This window comes from Balaenoptera ricei, chromosome 8 (assembly GCF_028023285.1).
Source record: "Balaenoptera ricei isolate mBalRic1 chromosome 8, mBalRic1.hap2, whole genome shotgun sequence".
Taxonomy (NCBI): Eukaryota; Metazoa; Chordata; class Mammalia; order Artiodactyla; family Balaenopteridae; genus Balaenoptera; species Balaenoptera ricei.
The window spans coordinates 41,802,007-41,821,400 of NC_082646.1; the positions used below are offsets into that span (position 1 = coordinate 41,802,007).

At 39.7% G+C, this 19,394-nt stretch overlaps 1 protein-coding gene across 1 annotated transcript; it reads right to left on the reverse strand.

Annotated features, from left to right (window-relative positions):
- Nucleotides 1–1,262: 1,262 nt before the first annotated feature.
- On the reverse strand, nucleotides 1,263–16,880 carry C8H11orf97 (chromosome 8 C11orf97 homolog). Its single transcript, XM_059929894.1, has 4 exons — nucleotides 16,739–16,880; nucleotides 11,561–11,665; nucleotides 3,963–4,088; nucleotides 1,263–1,282 (listed from the first exon to the last, which is right to left on the reverse strand). The coding sequence occupies exons 1-4, from the start codon at nucleotides 16,878–16,880 to the stop codon at nucleotides 1,263–1,265; spliced, it is 393 nt and encodes a 130-aa protein (XP_059785877.1).
- Between the last annotated feature and the right edge of the window lie 2,514 nt (nucleotides 16,881–19,394).

Sequence of the window (19,394 nt, forward strand, 5' to 3'; positions counted from 1 at the left end):
TTTATTTTCCAATTTTTCTACACAGTACATATGTTACTTTTGACAACTGGGGGGAAAGGAAGGTTAAGGTTTTTTTCTCCTTTTTAACTAACCTCTTTTTAGCCCAGCAGTATTACAGTATTTGTAAAATGCCCCCCTCCTTTTAAAATCTCTCCATAAATTTCCTGGCTCCTTACTATTTAGTGACAAATTCTAGAGAAAGGATGAGCTCTACCAAGGCTAGCATTAAAATGGTTGTCTCTGAGTCAGAGACTTTTCATCTCTGCCATTCATTTACTAACCTTTACCTATACCTGTAATTTTTTTTTAATGGATGACCATAATTATATTACAGTGAAAGGTTAACATTTATAATGTTTTCCTTGAAGTAGACTCAATAAACATGCCTTTGTTTTATCATATTTGACATACTTAATAAAATAAGCTGAAATAGAAGCCCGTGTATCCCAACTGTGATAACTAAAAATAAATATATTTTCCTCCATTGTTTTCAGGTGCTTAGCAAAACTTTACCAATCGTCTTTCATTGCTTTGGATTAATTTATAGATAGGAATTAATATCAATAATAGGAATTACAGGCTAATATACATTTTTTTAAACACATCTAAACCGTGAAACAAGCCTGGGTTTCTTCCGTTTTTTCAGACATCAGGAGAAAGAGGTTTCTTCTCAATGGAAAAATTGTTCATCTTATCCTAGAGTAAAGCAATAAGTGAACAAATAAGTAAGTTTTTACTTTGGGGAAATGTTCTTTAATTCCAACCCTGTTTTAATCTAAAATTGATTTAATTTTCTTAACAGTGCTTCATTTGGTAGAGCAGAATGTAAAAGCCATACCCATGTGATTCAAGTAACTGGAGAAACCTCGGTCTTCTAGACCCTCATTACTCAGAGTATAGTGTCTGAACATCAGCACCACCAGGGAGCTGGTTAGAAATGCAAAATCTCATCCCACTCCAGATCGACGGTATCAGAAACTGCTTTTTGATAAGATACCTATGTGATTTGTAGGCACATTAAAGCCTGAGAAGTGCTGGGCTGGACAACTTTAATATTATTATTTTATTGTTGTTGTTACATGCCACAGAATAAGAAGAAAACGATCAAGGTAATTGACTCAATCTTGTTAGTATAATGAAAGCAGGAGATGCTTCATAGTCTCTAACCAAAAACTCTTTTAGAATTTAGAACTACAATTAGATGATCATGATTCTAAATTTAAATTTTAAATGACGTGTATTAAATGTTGGAGGAGTTACAACTACAATGATCGTGTTGTTCCTGAGAAAAAGGAAAAGAAGCACAAGTGAATAGGAAAAAGATGGCAGTGAGGATTGCCCAGATTATCTACCTAAAGTACACTTTATAGGAGAGGTTTCTGGAAATATTGTATTCCAAGGAAAACCTCTCTTTGAAAGCATCAGTGTGTATATAAGATATGCACAACTTTTCATGACGCACACACTAAAGTCAATGGGTTCCCTTGCTTTTCCTTCTATTGTTTACATTGTTTAATTTAGTACTTCAAAGAGGGAAAACCATATACTTTTGTGGAGGGGGAGACGTGTGGGGTAGCAGCAAGAAGGTTCCGAACATACAGGAGACATTCAACACGTATGTATTTCCTGTTTCATCATTTGCGCGGTCATTCTTGTGACGATAGCGATTGAGCACCTACCGTGCCAGGTACCGTGCTAAGTGCCAGACAAACAGTGGTGAGTGAGAGAGACATGGGTCCCGCCTTCATTGGGTTTCTGACAGTGTTTGAATTAATACTGACCAATTTTTGAGAGTTATCTGTGGGTTTTGTTCATCTGTGATATTTCTGTCTTGCATCTAACTTTTCTAATTGATAATGAGAAATATCTAATTCTCAGTTATCAGTTATCAGCTAATTCTTATGGATTCATCAGTTGTGATTTGTAGAGCAGATAGTAGCAGTTTATATGGCAAAATGCAGCTGGTAACTTACAGAGATGAAGCTAAAACATACAACAATGTCAGTTACATACTATAACATGACCACTGTAAGGGCTTGATGTAGGCTGGAGATAGAGGGCTGGGGGACGCTAGGAAGGTAGTGTGGATGAGTATCAATGAGCGGGAGCTGTGAATAAGTTTCTCCTAAACCGTATGGATGAAAGTAATGTAATTATGGTCAAAATCAAACATATATTTTTTATTATATGCCTCCAATTGATAAATCGGGTAATCTGTTGCACTTCTGTGTCTTCAAATGAAGGTAATTTGTTCTTCAAACCAGTCTTATAATATGGCATTTAGAAAATCATCCTTAAAATAAATTGCTTTGTGAGTTTTCTTGGAATGATGGATTTGCCCACTAGAGTTGGGACCTGACAAATTGGGTGGAAAGCTGAAATAAATAGCCCCCACTGGGCAAGTGTCCCAGACTTGGGTGCAACAACCATTACTTCAGGTCACTTACATCTCTGTGGATTTTGCATGTAGTTGACTTCCAGGTTCCTAACCCTGCTTTCCCATGGCCCTGGCATTTGTACCTCTTGTTTTCTGATGAGCGAATTCTCTGCCATGATGGCCCAAAGGTTGAAGCATAGTCTTGGAGTCAGATGGAAACAGGTTTGTAGTTCTGGCCTCACTACCCCCTAGACATAGTATCTTGGGTAATGTAATGTCTCCAAGCCTCAGTTTTCTCACATGAAAAATGAAGATTGAAACCCTCACTCATCTCACGTGACCCTTTGGATTACATAACTATAAAAGACTGCCATGCCTGGCACATGATAAATGGTGGCTACTACTAATTTATTATTATTAAACCCAGGTCTCTATTACTGGTTCCTTTTTGCTACATGAATCCCCTTAAGTAACAAGTTTTTTGTTTGTTTATTTTTTCACCTTGTGTCTCAGTCTTTAGTGGCTGTATTTTCCTCCTACTGAATCCATATTCTGGAGGCTTCCTCCCTGGGGACGCCCCTCCTTTGTGGCACTTGGGCTGAGCCCTCACCCCATTCCAGATTCACCAGACAGCCCAGTTCCTGTGCATCGTTGGCTCACAGAGTTGGTGGTGCCTCGTGACTTCCACTCACTAGCTGAGTGACTTGGGTAAATTATTCAAACCTTTCTGTGCCTCAGTTTCCTCATCTGTGAAATGAACTGTACTTGTTTCATGTGATTGTTGTAAAGATTTAATAGATAATTATATATGAAGAATCTAGAATATGAAGTGCTATATAGCATTTGCCAGTATGACTCATATCTTGGTTAAGAGGACCCAAGCTTGGCACTTACACACTTCTTTCCTCTCAGCCCAGGGTTCCCTTCCAATTGTAGAGCTGTTTTCAGGACTTATAGACCCAATTGTATGTCCGTACACTATCTGGACACTGCTTGTGCTTCCATGTCAGAACCCCTGCCTTCTCCACATCCTGCCACAAATATCGCTGGCAGACGCTGGTTGGGGCAGTGAGGAATGAGTAACAGTTCTTTCCCCAAACATAATGTCTGTGAGGAAGAGTCTACTGGGGCCAGCCTGGTGGCCTCCTACCTAAAATAGGGTAAAACTAATGGAACCTAGCAAAGCAGTTGCCTTATTCTTCCTGAATTCCCTCTTCTCCCTTTCCTCATTTCCACTAGTAAACGCAGATCTTCTGTCTAGAAGAAAGGACAGTGCAAGATTCCTCCCCACTGAGCCTGTGTGCTGGAAGGTCTTCCGTGGATAAAAAGGAAAGGAAAGAGTCAGGAGTATAACTCAAGAGTGTGAACTTCTATTGTATCCGTGGGGTAAATTGGTTACTTAAACTATTACTATTTAAGTTCCACAATAAGGCAATGTAGCTAAACTACAAGTAACCTGAGAGAAGCAAGTCAAAAGAAGATTGGATTTTGACTGGGAGCTGTAAATAAAGCATACACCACTGGTTTATAAACAGCTCAGTATCTTCCATACTTGGGGTGAAAGTCAAGGGTATCCAGGTCTTACTTTGTAGCCCTCCGTGCCTCGAATAGTACTTGGCTTGTGGCAGTAAACTATTTCTGCTCCGCAGTCCTGGCTTCAAGCCTCCCACAGGGAGATTCCTTTTAATGCTCCAAATCCCTTCCAGGGCCACTGTCAATATTTTCAAAAGCAAGATAATGATTATTAGCTTCTTCTCTTTTCAGCACAAAATGTTCGTAAAGTATTTACTTGGTGATTATTTTCTTTAGCCATTTGGGTGGAGGTTTATTTGGTTTGATTATCAAACCACCCAAGGTCTTTAGCCTTTGTTTAATCTGTAATTCTAGTTCATTCATTGAATTATTCCCTATGCAATTAAACCTCTACAGTGTTATGAATTTAACCTGCCCCTAAAGAAATAGATGAGAAGTCAATTAAGAAATACAAATAGCAAGACACAGAGAAATCAGGAATAAATAATCATTAATATATGGGCTTCATCAGGCAATCTTATCTGATTCTGCTTTAACTCCTAGAAGCACAAGTATTTCCAAAGATAACATAACCCAAAATTACCAGAGTAATTCATCCAATAGATCCAACAATCTTCTAAACTAGTTGTTGTTTAATCTCCTCCTTGAAAGAAACAGTAAACTCACTGGAAAACATCATAACAGAATATTTGTAATGTGATGTCTATGCACTGTGCAAGGCAAATTATAGTCCTTAATCCTGATACCACCAATAAGTATTGGTTTAGTAATGATTTGCACTGGGCTTTTCTCCATATCCTAAAATCACATGTTTAGATTCTGGGAATCAGTTAACAAGCATTTAGTGACAATCTACTGTGTAGAAAACTGTGACCCAAGTCAAACAAAGAAGTGAATTCAGGTAAATGCCGTAAGCTGTTTTTCCCATTTCTGAAGCTGCAAATGTCAATGCCCAATATTCTCCACAGATCCAAGGCTGCCCACTGGCATACCCACTGACATGATCTCTCCCTAAAGGAGTCTGTACCATGCAATGAGTAGGGGCACAGCCTTTGAGTTCAGAGGAGATCTGGGTTTCAATCTCTGCTCTACCACCTACCAATTCTATGACTTCGGGCAAGTTATTTAATCTATGATGTCTCAGTTCCTTCATGGGGATGACAATAATATCTACCTTGAAGGATTATTATAGTATTTGGATGAAATGGACATAAGTGCTTTGTACTCAATAAATAGTAGCTTTTTTTTTTTTTTTTTTTTTTTAACAGGGACAATGATTTTCCTGTACAAGCATGGACTCAGATTCTATTTCCAGAGGCACAGTCACTGAGCTGACCCACCAGGCTGAATGTCAGTCCTTTCCCCTCCTTTCCGGCTCCTGAATGGAGTGGCTGGAGCTATCTGTCAAGATTCGTTTCCTCCCTCTTCTTCAAAGACCTTCAAGGAAGACTCCACAGTCTCCTTCTGCCAAGACCTTACAAAGTTCAAGCTGTTCCTTATACCTAACCCAAATCTTCCCTTACTCATCAAGCCAGTTTCCTTTCCTGCCCCGTCTAGAGATACAAAAGGGTAACAAACTCTCAGACGTAGGAGTCCACAAACATTTATTCAATAACCCCCGTGACACCCTGTGAGAAACCAAGAAAATAGATTTAGATTTGTTCCACATTGTGGGAAGGTCTGGTAAATGGAAAACGGTTAAAAATCCAGAGGTAGAACTCTGTAGAAAACCCACATCAAATTAGATAGAAGAATTGTACTGGTCTAATCTAGGTGGCTCTTTCAGATGCAATCACATTTATGGCTTAATAGAGAAAATACCTGAAATGTAAATGCATATGCCTAGAAATGCATGGGAAAAAAACCCTCAAAGCAAAATGTTGTTATACCTAAGTGTTTACTGTACTTGGGGATAGAGGGTGCTGGGAAAAATAGCATGACTTTGATTTGATAGGATATTTGCATGAAGACATTATGGAAAGTGATATATTCAACTGGAGGAAAAGAGGACCAAAAAGAAGTGTGAATATCCTTTGAAGCAGCGGCTTCTTTAAAGGGAAATTCAACTCTCTCAGCTCTGGGCAAATGTTTTCCAGGAGGAAGAAGGAAGACAAAGGGGGGTTATGCAGAATAATGGGGCCAGAGAGACCTCAATGTTGGCAGCTTAACCTGAAAAGGAAAAGGGCAGCAGGCATAAGAGAGACGCTAAGAGAAAGGAATCAAATCCTTTCTTGAAGTTCGGAATCTTAGAGATTCTTCTTCTCTCTCCTCTTCTCATGCCCCCAAACCTCTTCTACTCAAAAACCTTTTTAGGTGTGTTTTTATCCTGAATTTTAAAGTTACAAAACCAAGTCTTTACGCTGAAAATTTTAGCGTAAAATTTTAGATCCCAATGGGATCTGACCTGGTCTATCAGAAGGTCGCCCTTTAAAAATATTTTTGTTTCCCCAGCTGTCTCAGGACTGTGAATAAGGAACCCTGGAGCTTTAAAAGCCAGTTGAGAAATATATTGTCTATTCTTCCTTTATGTAAACATGTTCAGAGGAAGAAAATTTTAAGTAATTTAAATTTATATTTGGTGACTTCTAAGCTCCCTAATTATTATTATTTTTTTTTGTAATTATCTTGACATGCCTTTGGTGTCTAGTAAGTTACTTGTATATTATAGGTACAAAAACATTTTTGTTGAATGAATTAATGAATAGCAAAAATATCCACACTTGCTGGGTAATATTTCACATTTCTTAAATTTGTACTAAACATAATAAACAAACCAGACTCAACGTTAAGTTTGCATGCAGTCAGGCATATATAGACACAAATGAATGCATCTGACAGTACACTCTTGAAATTCATTGGGAAAGGAAATGTATAAGAGAACACTAGTGAGCTTCATTAATCAAATTTTTCATGACTACCATAAACTCTGCAGGTTTTAGCCAGAAAAATACAAAAGCCCTTGCAATTTGAAAACATTAAAGTAGTACATTAATGTATTTCCACATGGTCCTCTATAGAAAATTTTCAAAATGTAGAAATAGCTTTAAAATAAATGGCAAAATGAATGCAATAGTCCCATAATGCATGTCTCATAAACCTACCTCTTCTTTTTAAAAAAGTTGTAAGGGGGGGGAAATCTTCAGGGAACCACTAAGAATATATGAATTGTGATGTTAGTTAAATTCTTACTTATCCAGAAGGTTCCATAGGTTGCCCAAATTCCATTTACACCTGACAGCAGATCTGATCAGAAAATTGCATTTCTTCCTTTCATCATTTCAGGATGATGAGACCCTGTAGATCCAGGCCCCTGTGCTTGGGGCACGAATGTGTAAAGCCTCTGAAACCTCTTCTACCTCAAGTTTGAACTTAAACCTGGAGAAGATTGTGACAACTTTGTTGTTACTGAAGAGAATACTATTTGCTACCAGTACAGTTTCAAATCTTTTTTCCTCTAAGAAAACATAATCTTATATTTTAAAGTATATCCCAATGGCTAAGAGCAAAGACATCAGCTTCTGATGAGCCTACATTCAAGTATCAGTTATTCCACTGTGTGACAATAGGCAAGTCATTGTACCTCCCCCAAGCCTCAGCTTCCAGAGCTGCAAAATGGGAATAATAATGATAGAGACAGAGTACAGGGACAAAGTAGGTGATTAAATAGTTAATCCCATGATGGGATCATAAGTAAAGGAAAAAGTATGGGAGACCCCTATAAGTTAATGATCACTCAAGAAAGCAGGCTTGCTTAACAACAAAACCAAGTGGGCTTGCTTAGCAACAAAACCATGCACCAGAAGCATGAGACATGTCCCAAAACAATAAAACAATGGTGGAATGAGACCCACATCCTGTCCAGTGAGGCCAGTAAGTTAATGATTCCTAGGACATGCTTCTCTGCGCACACTAAAAACAAAAATACAAGGAAAAGGTGAATTAAACTGAAACCTGAGATGATTTACCATATTTTAGTATATGTAACCGCCTTTTCACTTATTTCCATTGCTCCGTGATAGTCCCAGTTTGACCATGTAGGGACAAGAATACTCCTGCCCAATGTGGAGGAGAAACTGATGATGGAAGATTGATGTCTACCCTCCCCACTTTTCCTTTGATTATAAAGCTGAAGCCCACTAAGTTCTTGGCGTGCCACCCTCTTGCCCACCCACTTGTAAATCTCACAAGTGTCCTATACTAAAAAACTCTTTGCTTACCTGTCACTCTGTCTCTCACTGAATTCTTTCTGCATGGAGACAGAAGCTCTACCAAGCTCTACGCTCTACTAAGTCCCAAAACACATTCTGCAGTTTCAATAAGAGCATAGGGTTGTTGCAAAGATTAAGAGAGGTAATTTGTAAAAACTTTCATGTCCAGGAGACACACTGTGAATGATGGCCAATATAATAAATAAATTAAAAAAATTATGAATGATTACCACCATCATCATCATCATCATCATTAGAGAGACTCCCTTCACCCACCTACCCCTCCCCTTCTCACTGAACCCATATAGCTCTACATCAGGAACCTAGAAGGACTCAAAAACCCAGAGAAGGGAAGGCTTAGAGGCCTGGCAGTCCATTTTTCTTGTTGTCACTGATGCCATTCCCCAGACCCAAGTATGGGGTGCACAGTAATAATCACCTGGGACATGTTGGCCATTGCAAGGTCTTCACAGCTCTTATTAACTGTTGTCATACATGACCACAAGAACAGGTGGGATAGCTCAATCACCTGAGGGTCCCTCACTGAACGGCTTTTTCCTGAGTCCCTTCTTGCTACCCAAATAACAATATTCTAAAATAAATGTAATGTTCACTCTGTTAAACATCCTTAAAACCTAACTTCTGGATCTTTTGACCTTTGGTTGATTTTGTGCAACCCAAAGAGAAGAAAGTTTTGATCTTTTACCAATTTCATTCAACCAAAGGAGAAGAAAAAAGGACAGAAATAACTTAAGTCCACTGATTTGGGGTACTTCCATTATTGCCATCATTAGCTCAATCAGAAGTAAAACATGCTCTCTTTTAAGTTGCTTAACTTCAGAACAAATGCCCCTCAATAGATGGTACGATTGAAACCAGGAGATTGAATTTGACCTTCAAGAAAAAGGTCATTTGCAATCTGGAAGAGAACAATTTACCTGCACTCATGGAAGCAAAAGCCTATTTGGGATGGGTGAAGGAGCAAACGATAAGTAAAGAAATGAAGACAATGAATGGGTCAAGCATACTTACTCCTAACATCTGGGAATAGCTACGATATAAGTCATACAAGCCCCTCAGAATTTTATGCAGAATCATGGGTGTACGTGACAAGGTGTGTTTTCTAGCAAGAGAAGCCATAGCTTTCTTCTGATATTTAAAAGAGTGTGTCACTGAAAACCTCCTTCTAGAAGGTCCAGTGGCTGACCTGAGCTGCCAGCCCTCTGTGCTAGGCTGGAAGAGTGTGGCATTCTCCCTGGGTGCTAGTTTCCTATTCTGGCCAAGGACGTGAGGCTCCCAGCCATTAAAAAAAAGAAGAAGAAAAGGAAAAGAAAAGATATAGTAGGTTTTTGTTTTTCATCAATACAGCCCTTTAAGACTTAACCTTACAGAATCAATCCTCAGCTTTGAAAGATTTTTCTAAGCTAAAATAGCACCTTCGTGCGACCTCTGGTGGATGTTATTAAAAATGCAGCCCCCCCCATGCAGCCCAAGCATTTTCCATTTTATATGAAGAATATTTGAAAACACTGCCTAGAAAAATGACTTTTTATAAACCGAATGATTTTTCCTAATCATTTAGACTGTCTCATAATCAAATGTATCCATTAAGAATAATACAACATCCAACTAGTGTATAAATCAGCTTTTATGTAATCACTGAAAACAATGAAGGTGACCCAAAATATAATAGTATGGACTTAACTATTTTTTTTTAATCACCACGGAAGTAGTATATGTAGATTGAGGTTCAGAGAAGTAATTTAGTAGGTCATTTTGCATCCATCCATAGAGTTCAAACTCTAAGACTTTAAACTTTCCTTCAAGACACTACATGAACAAAATGAGCCGTTTTGTTGATCTCTCTTTCCGTAAGAATGGGTAACACAAGAAGCCTTAAAAGGTGTTTCTATGCTGGTTTTAAAACATAAAGTGGGAAAACAGTTTAAAAAAAAAGAAATAAAAAAGACATTATAAAGCTATAGTAACAAAGACAATGTGGCACTGGTATTGAGATCAATAAATAGATCAAGAGGACCAAATAAAGAGTGAACAAATAAGAAAAAAAAAAAAAAAGGTGGGAAAATACACCATGGAGTCTGAAAAGATGTACCTCTGGGCCTGCAGCATCTTCTCTTAGGAATCCTTAGTGAATGTGGGTCCCACCAGACTGTTGTTCAACAATCCTCCTCAGAAAATGTCAACTTCTCTGAGTATAGGAGTCGTGCCTTACAGCTCTTTTATATCTTCAAGCAACTGCTGGTACCCAACAGGGTTGCAATAAAAACCTTATGGTTTGAAAAGCATGAAATATGCACCTAGCAATCATTGAGAAGGAACTATGAAAATGAGGGGATCCAGCAGTTTCAAAATAACATCTATGAGGGATTCTTGAGAGCATATCTTTTTTCAAATGAAGCATCAGTGCAAGCTCTCAATGCCCAGGCCATGTAACTCATATACCATGTGTATGTGGGATAAAATCCTTGGCTGCTTTGACCGATTTAAATGACTTAGATTCTTCTGGGTCAGTGACTTGCAAAGTGGGGTCCCTGGACCAGCATCATCAACGTCACCTGGAAACCTGGTAGAAATGCAAATTCTTGGACCCCACCCCAGACCTTTTTTTTTTTTCTTTTTTAAAATTTATTTATTTATTTATTTATTTTTGGCTGCATTGGGTCTTTGCTGCTGTGCACAGACTTTTCTCTAGTTGTGGCGAGTGGGGGCTACTGTTCATTGTGGTGCGCAGACTTCTCATTGCGGTGGCTTCTCTTGTTAAGAAGCATGAGCTCGAGGTGCATGGGCTTCAGTAGTTGTGGCACGAGGGCTCAGTAGTTGTGGCTCATGGGCTCTAGAGCGCAGGCTCAGTAGTTGTGGCGCACGGGCTTAGTTGCTCCGCGGCATGTGGGATCTTCCCAGACCAGAGCTCGAACCCATATCCTCTGCATTGGCAGGCGGATTCTTAACCACTGTGCCACCAGGGAAGTCCCACCAAAGACGTTCTGAGCCAGTTACTCAGAAGTAACTGATGGATGAGGCCCAGTTATTTGCTTTTAACAGGTAATTCCCAGGTAATACTGATGCAGTCTAAACTTTGAGAACCACTGTTATTGATCATACTTATATTGACAAAGATAGAATATGTTATTGTGCTTTTCAGGCACTTGGAAAAAAATTCTACTTATCATTAAATAGAAATAACTCCACCAAAAATGTGGGACGGCAATGTAGATTCTGATATCTAGCTCATTTTTTTTTTCTAAATACAACAGTTTATTTGGAATAGGCAAAATAATTATAAAATTAGCCAAGAATTTCCCAGGGACCCATTTTTCTTTTAATAGTCATGGTTTTGCAATAAATAAAATAATCGCTCTGCCATCAGACAGACAATTTTATATCCATTTTGCAAATATACCTCATTTGTTACTGAGATTACCTGCAGGTGGATGTTTAAGGTGGCATTCATCTCTCTTAATATAAAGTTCTTCTTCCAGTACTTCCTTAATTCTCTTATGTGGCTCACAATATAAAAATTTCTTCCCTAGAAAGACATTAACAAAACTGGTTACTTATCATAAATCCTGCCCAACCTTCTAGCCACTACCTACATGAATAACTACTTTTTAAAGAGACAAATCCTTCCATACAAATAGCAGACGATTCACCCTGCAGACTCTATTTTGGAAAGATCTCTTCCATTGTAACTTTTAGTTTTGGGGGGAACTTTACATTTGGGGGTTAAGTTTCAGATACCTCTTTTAGGTATTATGAAGTAATATATGAAGTTTTCTTCATTAGCTTGAAGAAAACTTTCATTTATTCAACAAATTCTTATTAAAGACATACTCTGCCAGGTATTTGGGGCAGAGGACACAGCAATGAATAAGAAAGATGTATGCTTGGAGCCTACAATCCAGATACATAATACAGAAGAGTCTAGCAGTATTTCATTATCTTTTTAAAAAAATAAATTTATTATTTATTTATTTATATTGGGTCTTCGTTGCTGTGCACAGGCTTCTCATTGCGGTGGCTTCTCTTGTTGCGGAGCACAGGCTCTAGGCGCGCTGGCTTCAGTAGTTGTGGCGCACGGGCTTAGTTGTTCCATGGCATGTGAGATCTTCCCGGACCAAGGATCAAACCCATGTCCCCTGCATTGGCAGGCAGACTCTCAACCACTGCGCCACCAGGGAAGTCCCTCATCATCTTTTAAAGAATAAACCTGAATTGTAGTAGTGAGCCACTAATGGACATAGGACTTTTTCCTGTCCTCTAAACCTGCCCCCACAAGAAAACACTGCTATAGTTGAGGATGGGTTATTTGTTCTAAGTACTTTAGCTACATTTCTTCTGCTCACCCCAGGGAGGGCTGCGTCATTTGAGCCCTTCCATCTCTCTAATCTCTCCTGTCAGCTTCTCTCTCTTGCTCTCTGAGCTCCGGCCACATGGCCCTTCTGTCCATCCCCACATGGAAGCCTTTGAACATTCTATTTTCTCTGCCTGAACTGCCTTTCTCCTAATTTTTTTTTTCCCTGGGTAACTTCTACCTGAATTTCAGGTCTATGCTGAAATGTCAGTTCTTTAAGGAAACTTTCCTTGGCTCCACAATCTTGAAATGCCCCTGGTTACTTTTTCTCATAGTACTCTCCTCTGTTCTTTCATTTGATTTATTGCAATGTGTGTGCAGCCTCATTTACTGTATATACAATTATTTGTGTAACTATTAGTTTACCATATGTCTCCCTTACCAGGCCATAAATACCATAAGAGCAGGGATGTTGTCTGTTCAGTTCATTAGAGTCCTAGAACAGAGTTTGACATAATAATAGATGCTCAACAAATGTGTGTTCAAGTGGAACTAAGCATTGTTCAATTAGTGAAAGATTCTTCTATATGCATGTCTGCGCACGCAGCCTTGTGAACATCAGGGAACCAGTAGCTCTAGTCTTAGTGCCCAAAAGCTCAACCCATGGAGCCATGGAAAATCTAACTAACCAACACAAAGCTATGGCAGGTGTCATCTTTTCCTGACTAACCGATAGGGAAGACAAGTAAATAAATTTGACTTGTGTGCAGACTGACCCACATAGGGCAAAAGACCTGCTGCATATGGCTGTGCATCTGGTTCATTCCTGGTCATGAGACCCAAACACACCCTCAGACATGAACAAGGCAGAGTTAGATACTTTCTAAATCTTGTTTCCCCCAAATTAGGAGTCATATGAATGAGAGATGAATGAAGGTCAGAATTACTCTAGCTTAACTTTGGTTTAAAATTTTTTGGTTAAATCATGATCTTCAGGCAGAAAAAGAGTATAAGAAATGTGGCCAAGAAAGAAGAAAAGCCTGTAATAGTTCAGAAGAGAGGAAGAGATCACTTGCTCTAATTTCAAGTCTCTTGACAAATTTCAGCCCTTCTGTTATGAGAATTTACAGAGGAAATCACCAAAGGTTTTGAGGAACTAAGAAAAATGAGATAGTAGTAAAGAGCTAGTATAGACAAATATTCCCAGCTCCAAGAAAGACAGAAAGAAAGAAAGAAAGAAAGAAAGCAAACAAGCTGGCTAATAACAATTGCTACAATTTATTGAATGCTACCGTGCCCTAGGCATCTTACATATATTATCTCTCTTCCTGACAACCTATGGGCAGGTATAATTATTCCTATTTTATAGACAAAAAAGTAACTTCCAGAAGTCATAAAAATTAAAAGTCATGCCTACCTAACTCTCTCAAATCAAGTTACTAAACTAGATAGACTAGGGAGATGCTGTAGCCACAGTGTAGTATGTGCATTTCAGCAAGGCATTTGATAAAGTGCATTTCTCTTTGGCAGAGAGCGTCCACGCCAAAGATGCTGATTGACAGATCAGGGGCTTCTAGAGACTCTACTTGGAACTGTTGGGGTCACCATTTAATTTGTTAATTTGAATATAGGAACTTTCAGCAAACTCACCAAATGTGAGACTGGCACAAACCTGGTGAACGGTTTATGTGCTGAATGGCAAACTCAGGACTCAAAGGGCCTTTTACACCTAGAATGAAGTGCTAAAATTCATAGGACGATATGGTTGGGGATACATATAACGACCTGTATTTAGGACCAAACAAAGGAATTGCATAAGCATAGGACAGAAAAGGCCTGGGTCAAATGTTTTCAATTGGACAGGGGGGGAAAGAGAAACTAAGGATGTCATAGACTGCGTTTGTTATGTGTGTTAATAATATAATGTGTCTGTCAAAACAGCTCATGTAATTTTAGATCCACTTAATAGAAGTATAATTTTCAGAGCAAGGGAGGTTATAGCCCCACCACACTACACTAACCTGATTGTACTGGATTCAGTGATTTAATAAAATGGAGAATACTGGGATAGTTCAGACAGCGTGGTGAAAGCACTACAAATTATTTTAAAGGTAACACTGAAAAAAGAAAGAAAGAAAGGTAACACTGAGTCTATGAAAGATTTGGTGGGTGCTCAAATAGCCACCACTATATAATTCAAAAATGTTTCAGTGGGAAAGCACCACATTTTATCTGTGTATATTTGGGAGCAGATGTGTGATTAGGGAGTAGAAGCTGTACAGAGACTGGGGACCTTTCCAAAAAATAGAGATTGAAGACCTTTCAAAAAAAAAAATTGAAAAATGAATGGGTACTTTGTGCAGGTGCAAATATTCTGTCTCTACTTCAGCTGAGGCCAGGAGCTCAGGAAGGCTGAGGCAGGAACTCTTCATATGCCCCCCACCCTGACTTTGTGAGCTCCTGAAAGTCTGGACACCTGCCTTAATCCATTACTCATTTCCCAGCAACCAGCCCAATGCCTGGCATGCAGAAAGGACTCAATAGTTGTCAAATTGATGAGTGAATGGTTAATTCCACCTTTTACTCCTGCAGTCACGGGGAATACAGAACTTTTAAATTATAGCATCTTTAACAGGAAAATTCCCAGATAGATAGAATTTTAAGTCGGAGTAAGGAATTACTTAAGTGTACTGAATACTTATATATACTGAATTTAGTTGCTCTAAATAAGGTCTCTGCTTGCTGTTGACAGTAACAGGAATGAGGTATCATAATCAGGCACATTGTGGCTGATGCTGAGGGAAGAGGTCCCTTCACCAGGCAGCAGCAGTTCTGTGGCTCCTCGGGGGGTCTCCGTCTCCCAAGAGGAGGGTGCGTGGTCCCTCGAGGAGCGGAAGCTGAGCCGCTTCAGCCCAACCCTCGCTCCTCTGTTGTCCTGGTGCAAAGGGAGCCACGCTGCTCTAGAGAGGCAATCAGGGAGGCGCTGCAAAAGGGCTGGGAACGCTTGCCTTCCTCTTTGGCCTATTATTTTCATCTTCATCATTCCTTACCACCTACTGAAGACCTGTGGGGCACAAAGGGCTGTGAAATATCTGTAAATTTATGGAACAGTATGGAAGAGCACTTCGACCTAGCGCGGACTCAACCATGTTGGCTGTGACTGTGAACCAGAACTGCTTTTACTTATTTGAATGTTGTTTGTGTGTTCGGCAGGGCAGGGAGGAAACAACAGCAGTGTGTTAAAATGTGGCCCATGATTGTGAGATTCTAAAAGGATCAGGTAATCATAATTTATGAACTGATAATCCAAGAGATGGGGGTTTAAGTGTTTGAAGGATTTCTCCAGCACTGAGTGATGGTAGGCAAGTCACTTCCTTTCCTCTAGTGTAGACCTCAGTTTCCTGGCCTGTAAAATGAAGGAATTGACAAAAATGATCTGCATATTTCCATGTGTGTATATCATTTATGTATTTAAAAAATAAATTTCATAGTTTTCTTATGTGTAAAATTTAAATTTATATATTACATTTTACACATTTTTATAATTTAAACATATTTTTAAATATATTTAAAACTTATATATTATATTTTACACATTTTTATAATTAAGATATATTTTATAATTTAATATTTTTAATATCATATGTATGTATATATACACACACACAATTTTTTTCAATACCTTCCAGGCCAATGCCACGACCAATTAAGTTGGAGGCTACCTGGACTCAGGTAGCCTTTTATGAAGGAAGACTTGGGGAAATGGACCAGATGCCTTCGGCCACAAAACCATCACCCCTGCCTTTGCCAAAACAGCAGCTTCGCCCCCTCCCTACAAAACCTTTGCGGCAGTAAAGACACAGACCTACTAGAGAATGGACTTGAGGATATGGCGAGGGGGTGGGGTGAGATGTGACAGGGTGAGAGAGTGTCATGGACATATATACACTACCAAATGTAAAAAAGATAGCTAGTGGGAAGCAGCCGCATAGCACAGGGAGATCAGCTCGGTGCTTTGTGACCACCTAGAGGGGTGGGATGGGGAGGGTGGGAGGGAGGGAGATGCAAGAGGGAAGCGATATGGGAACATATTGTATATGTATAACTGATTCACTTTGTTATAAAGCAGAAGCTAACACACCATTGTAAGGCAATTATACTTCAATAAAGATGTTAAAAAAAAACAAAAAACAAAAAACCTTTGCGGCTTCAGCTAGTCTTACTCCCTCCGGTTTCCCCCAGTTCATCTTTCACCGCTTCTCCTCGCCCACGTCCCCCCGCGGGGTCCGAGGCTGAAAGGGAACTCACATTGCTTCCGGGACTCTTGGGGGCCGCGGCCTCCGGTCTCCCCGCGCGCCCCGCACCCCAGGCCTGCGGGCGGCCGAGACTGCTCGCCGTCGCGGCCCGCCTCGGGCATCGCCACCGCGGTCACCGCCTCCTCCCCCGTCATGCCGCGGGGGTCTTCTTCGCGGCGCGCGGCCGGCTGGCCTTCTCTGCTCCGCCGCAAGCGGCTGGGGAACGCGAGGCGTCTCCGGTTGCCATGGTGACTGTGGATCCTCCCCCCGCCCCAGCCGCTCCCAGCGGGAGTCTGCAGGTGTCCCGCGCGCCCAGGAAGGCGCTGGAGTTGGGGAGCTGCAATTACTTACCGACCAAAGCAAAGGACTTTCTTTCCATTAATCTCTCGTTTGTTTGTGACACCAGTTTGGCGAGAGAGGGTTCACTATTCCCTGGTAGGGAAACTGAGGTTCAGAAAAGCTAAGGATATTGTCTGAGGTTACACAACTAGAAGTGGCACAGCCGGAATCCGAATTCAGAAAAGTTTGGCCCCAAAGGCTAAAGAATAAATCACCACCTGGAACAAGTAGGGGCGGGAGGAGGGACTGGGCAGTGAGTTCAAGGAAAGGTCTCTGGTTTCACGCAGTGCTTTGCTTGTCGTGTCCCGCTCCCTGCTACACACACATGATCAAATAAATCAATGTTGAGGATTCCCAACTTTTGGATTGTAAGTTGTTGTTGTTGTTATTATTAATAAACAACTCTTGTAGTGTCCAAGCACTTTTGTATTCACAATCTATTTGAATCCATATAAAAACTAAATTTTACAGATGAAGAAATCAAACTCAGAAAAGTTTAATTTGAATAGCAAATGGGAAAATCTAGAGTTTTATTTGGAGCAAGAAGTTGCTTTTGTTCTGTTTTCGCAGTCATTTAAAAATATGTTGTGGTGTTAATTTTATGAAAGCTAAACGTGCAGAATTAAATGGTTCTACAAGGTTTGTAGCCAAATACAGGGGACCCCATCTGCCTCCATTTTACCTCCATTTTACTCCACTTTTCACCTCTTCTGGCTGATAAATTAGCGTTTACAACCATAACCAACTGCTTATTTTGCTGCTCTTTAGATTTTTTAGTTTCAGGTATCATGTCTTGATTTCCTGCTATGGGAGAGTGAAGATTTAGCTCTCTTCCATGCTTCCCACCTCACATGTACTTAACTGCACCTTCAAACTCCCAATGTAGATAAATTGAAATTTTGCCTAGAGGGTTTTCATTTACTATGGCTATGTAAACTCTAGTCGCAGCTGAGTTTATCCACTGCACAATATCTTAGGGTCACTTTTTCTTTCTGTACAACATTTTAATTACCTGGAGTTGATAGTTGCCTTGCTCTTTTTTTCGTTGTTTTTTTTTGCTTCTTTTTCCTTTTTTTATTGACGTATAGTTAATTTACAATGTTGTGATAGTTTCAGGTGCACAGCAAGGTGATTCGGTTATATATATATATTCTTTTTCAGATTCTTTTCCATTATAGATAATTGCAAGATACTGAGTATAGTTACACAGTATAGCTACACAGTAGGTCCTTGTTGTTTATCTGTTTTACATATAGTAGTGTGTATCTGTTAATCCCAAACTCCCAATTTATCTCCCCCCCATCCCCTTTGGTAATCAAAAGTTTGTTTGTTTTCTGTGAGTCTGTTTCTGTTTTGTGAATAAGTTCATTTGTGTCATTCTTTTAGATTCCACATACAAGTGATATCATATGGTATTTGTCTTTCTCTTTCTGACTTCACTTAATATGAGACTCTCTAGGTGCCTTGCTCTTTAATTTGCTTGATTTTTTTTTTTAATTTATATTTGGCAAGTCTAAGGCCACTCAACATTTTTCTTTTTTTTTTAAAATATATATATATATATTCTTAATTTATTTATTTATTTTTGGCTGTGTTGGGTCTTCTTTTCTGTGCAAGGGCTTTCTCTAGTTGTGGCAAGCGGGGGCCACTCTTCATCGTGGTGTGCGGGCCTCTCACTATCGCGGCCTCTCTTGTTGTGGAGCACAGGCTCCAGACGCGCAGGCTCAGTGGTTGTGGCTCACGGGCCTAGTTGCTCCGCGGCATGTGGGATCTTCCCAGACCAGGGCTCGAACCCGTGTCCCCTGCATTAGCAGGCAGATTCTCAACCACTGCACCACCAGGGAAACCCCAATTTGCTTGATTTTTAATGTCCTTATCACTAATTAATTCCTAAACTCTCCTTGTGTAAATCTCTTAATATGTTCAAACACATGAGGAATTCCATCAATTTCATCCTTTTGAAAAAGTCCCTTCCAGAGAGACTTCTGATCTGCCCCGGTCTGCACTGGTCGCTCTCCAGACCTGTGGTTGCACAGCTGTTGTATAAGGATCTCCCTTCACCATCATGCCTCTCTCTTGCCTTGAATCCCTGATTTGTAGAGTCCATATTCTTCTCTTTCTTGGTTTCCTTACTTATTTGGTGGAGCATATCTCCAGGAGCTTTTTCAGAAATTGTGTATGGGAGATAAAATGTCCAAGTTTTTACAGGTTTAAAAGTATCTTTATTTTATTCTCTACTAAAGTGAGGGTCTAGCTGGATAAAGAACTCTAATTTGGATATAATTTTTCTTCAGAATTTTAAAGTCATTGCACCATTGTCTTTTGGCATC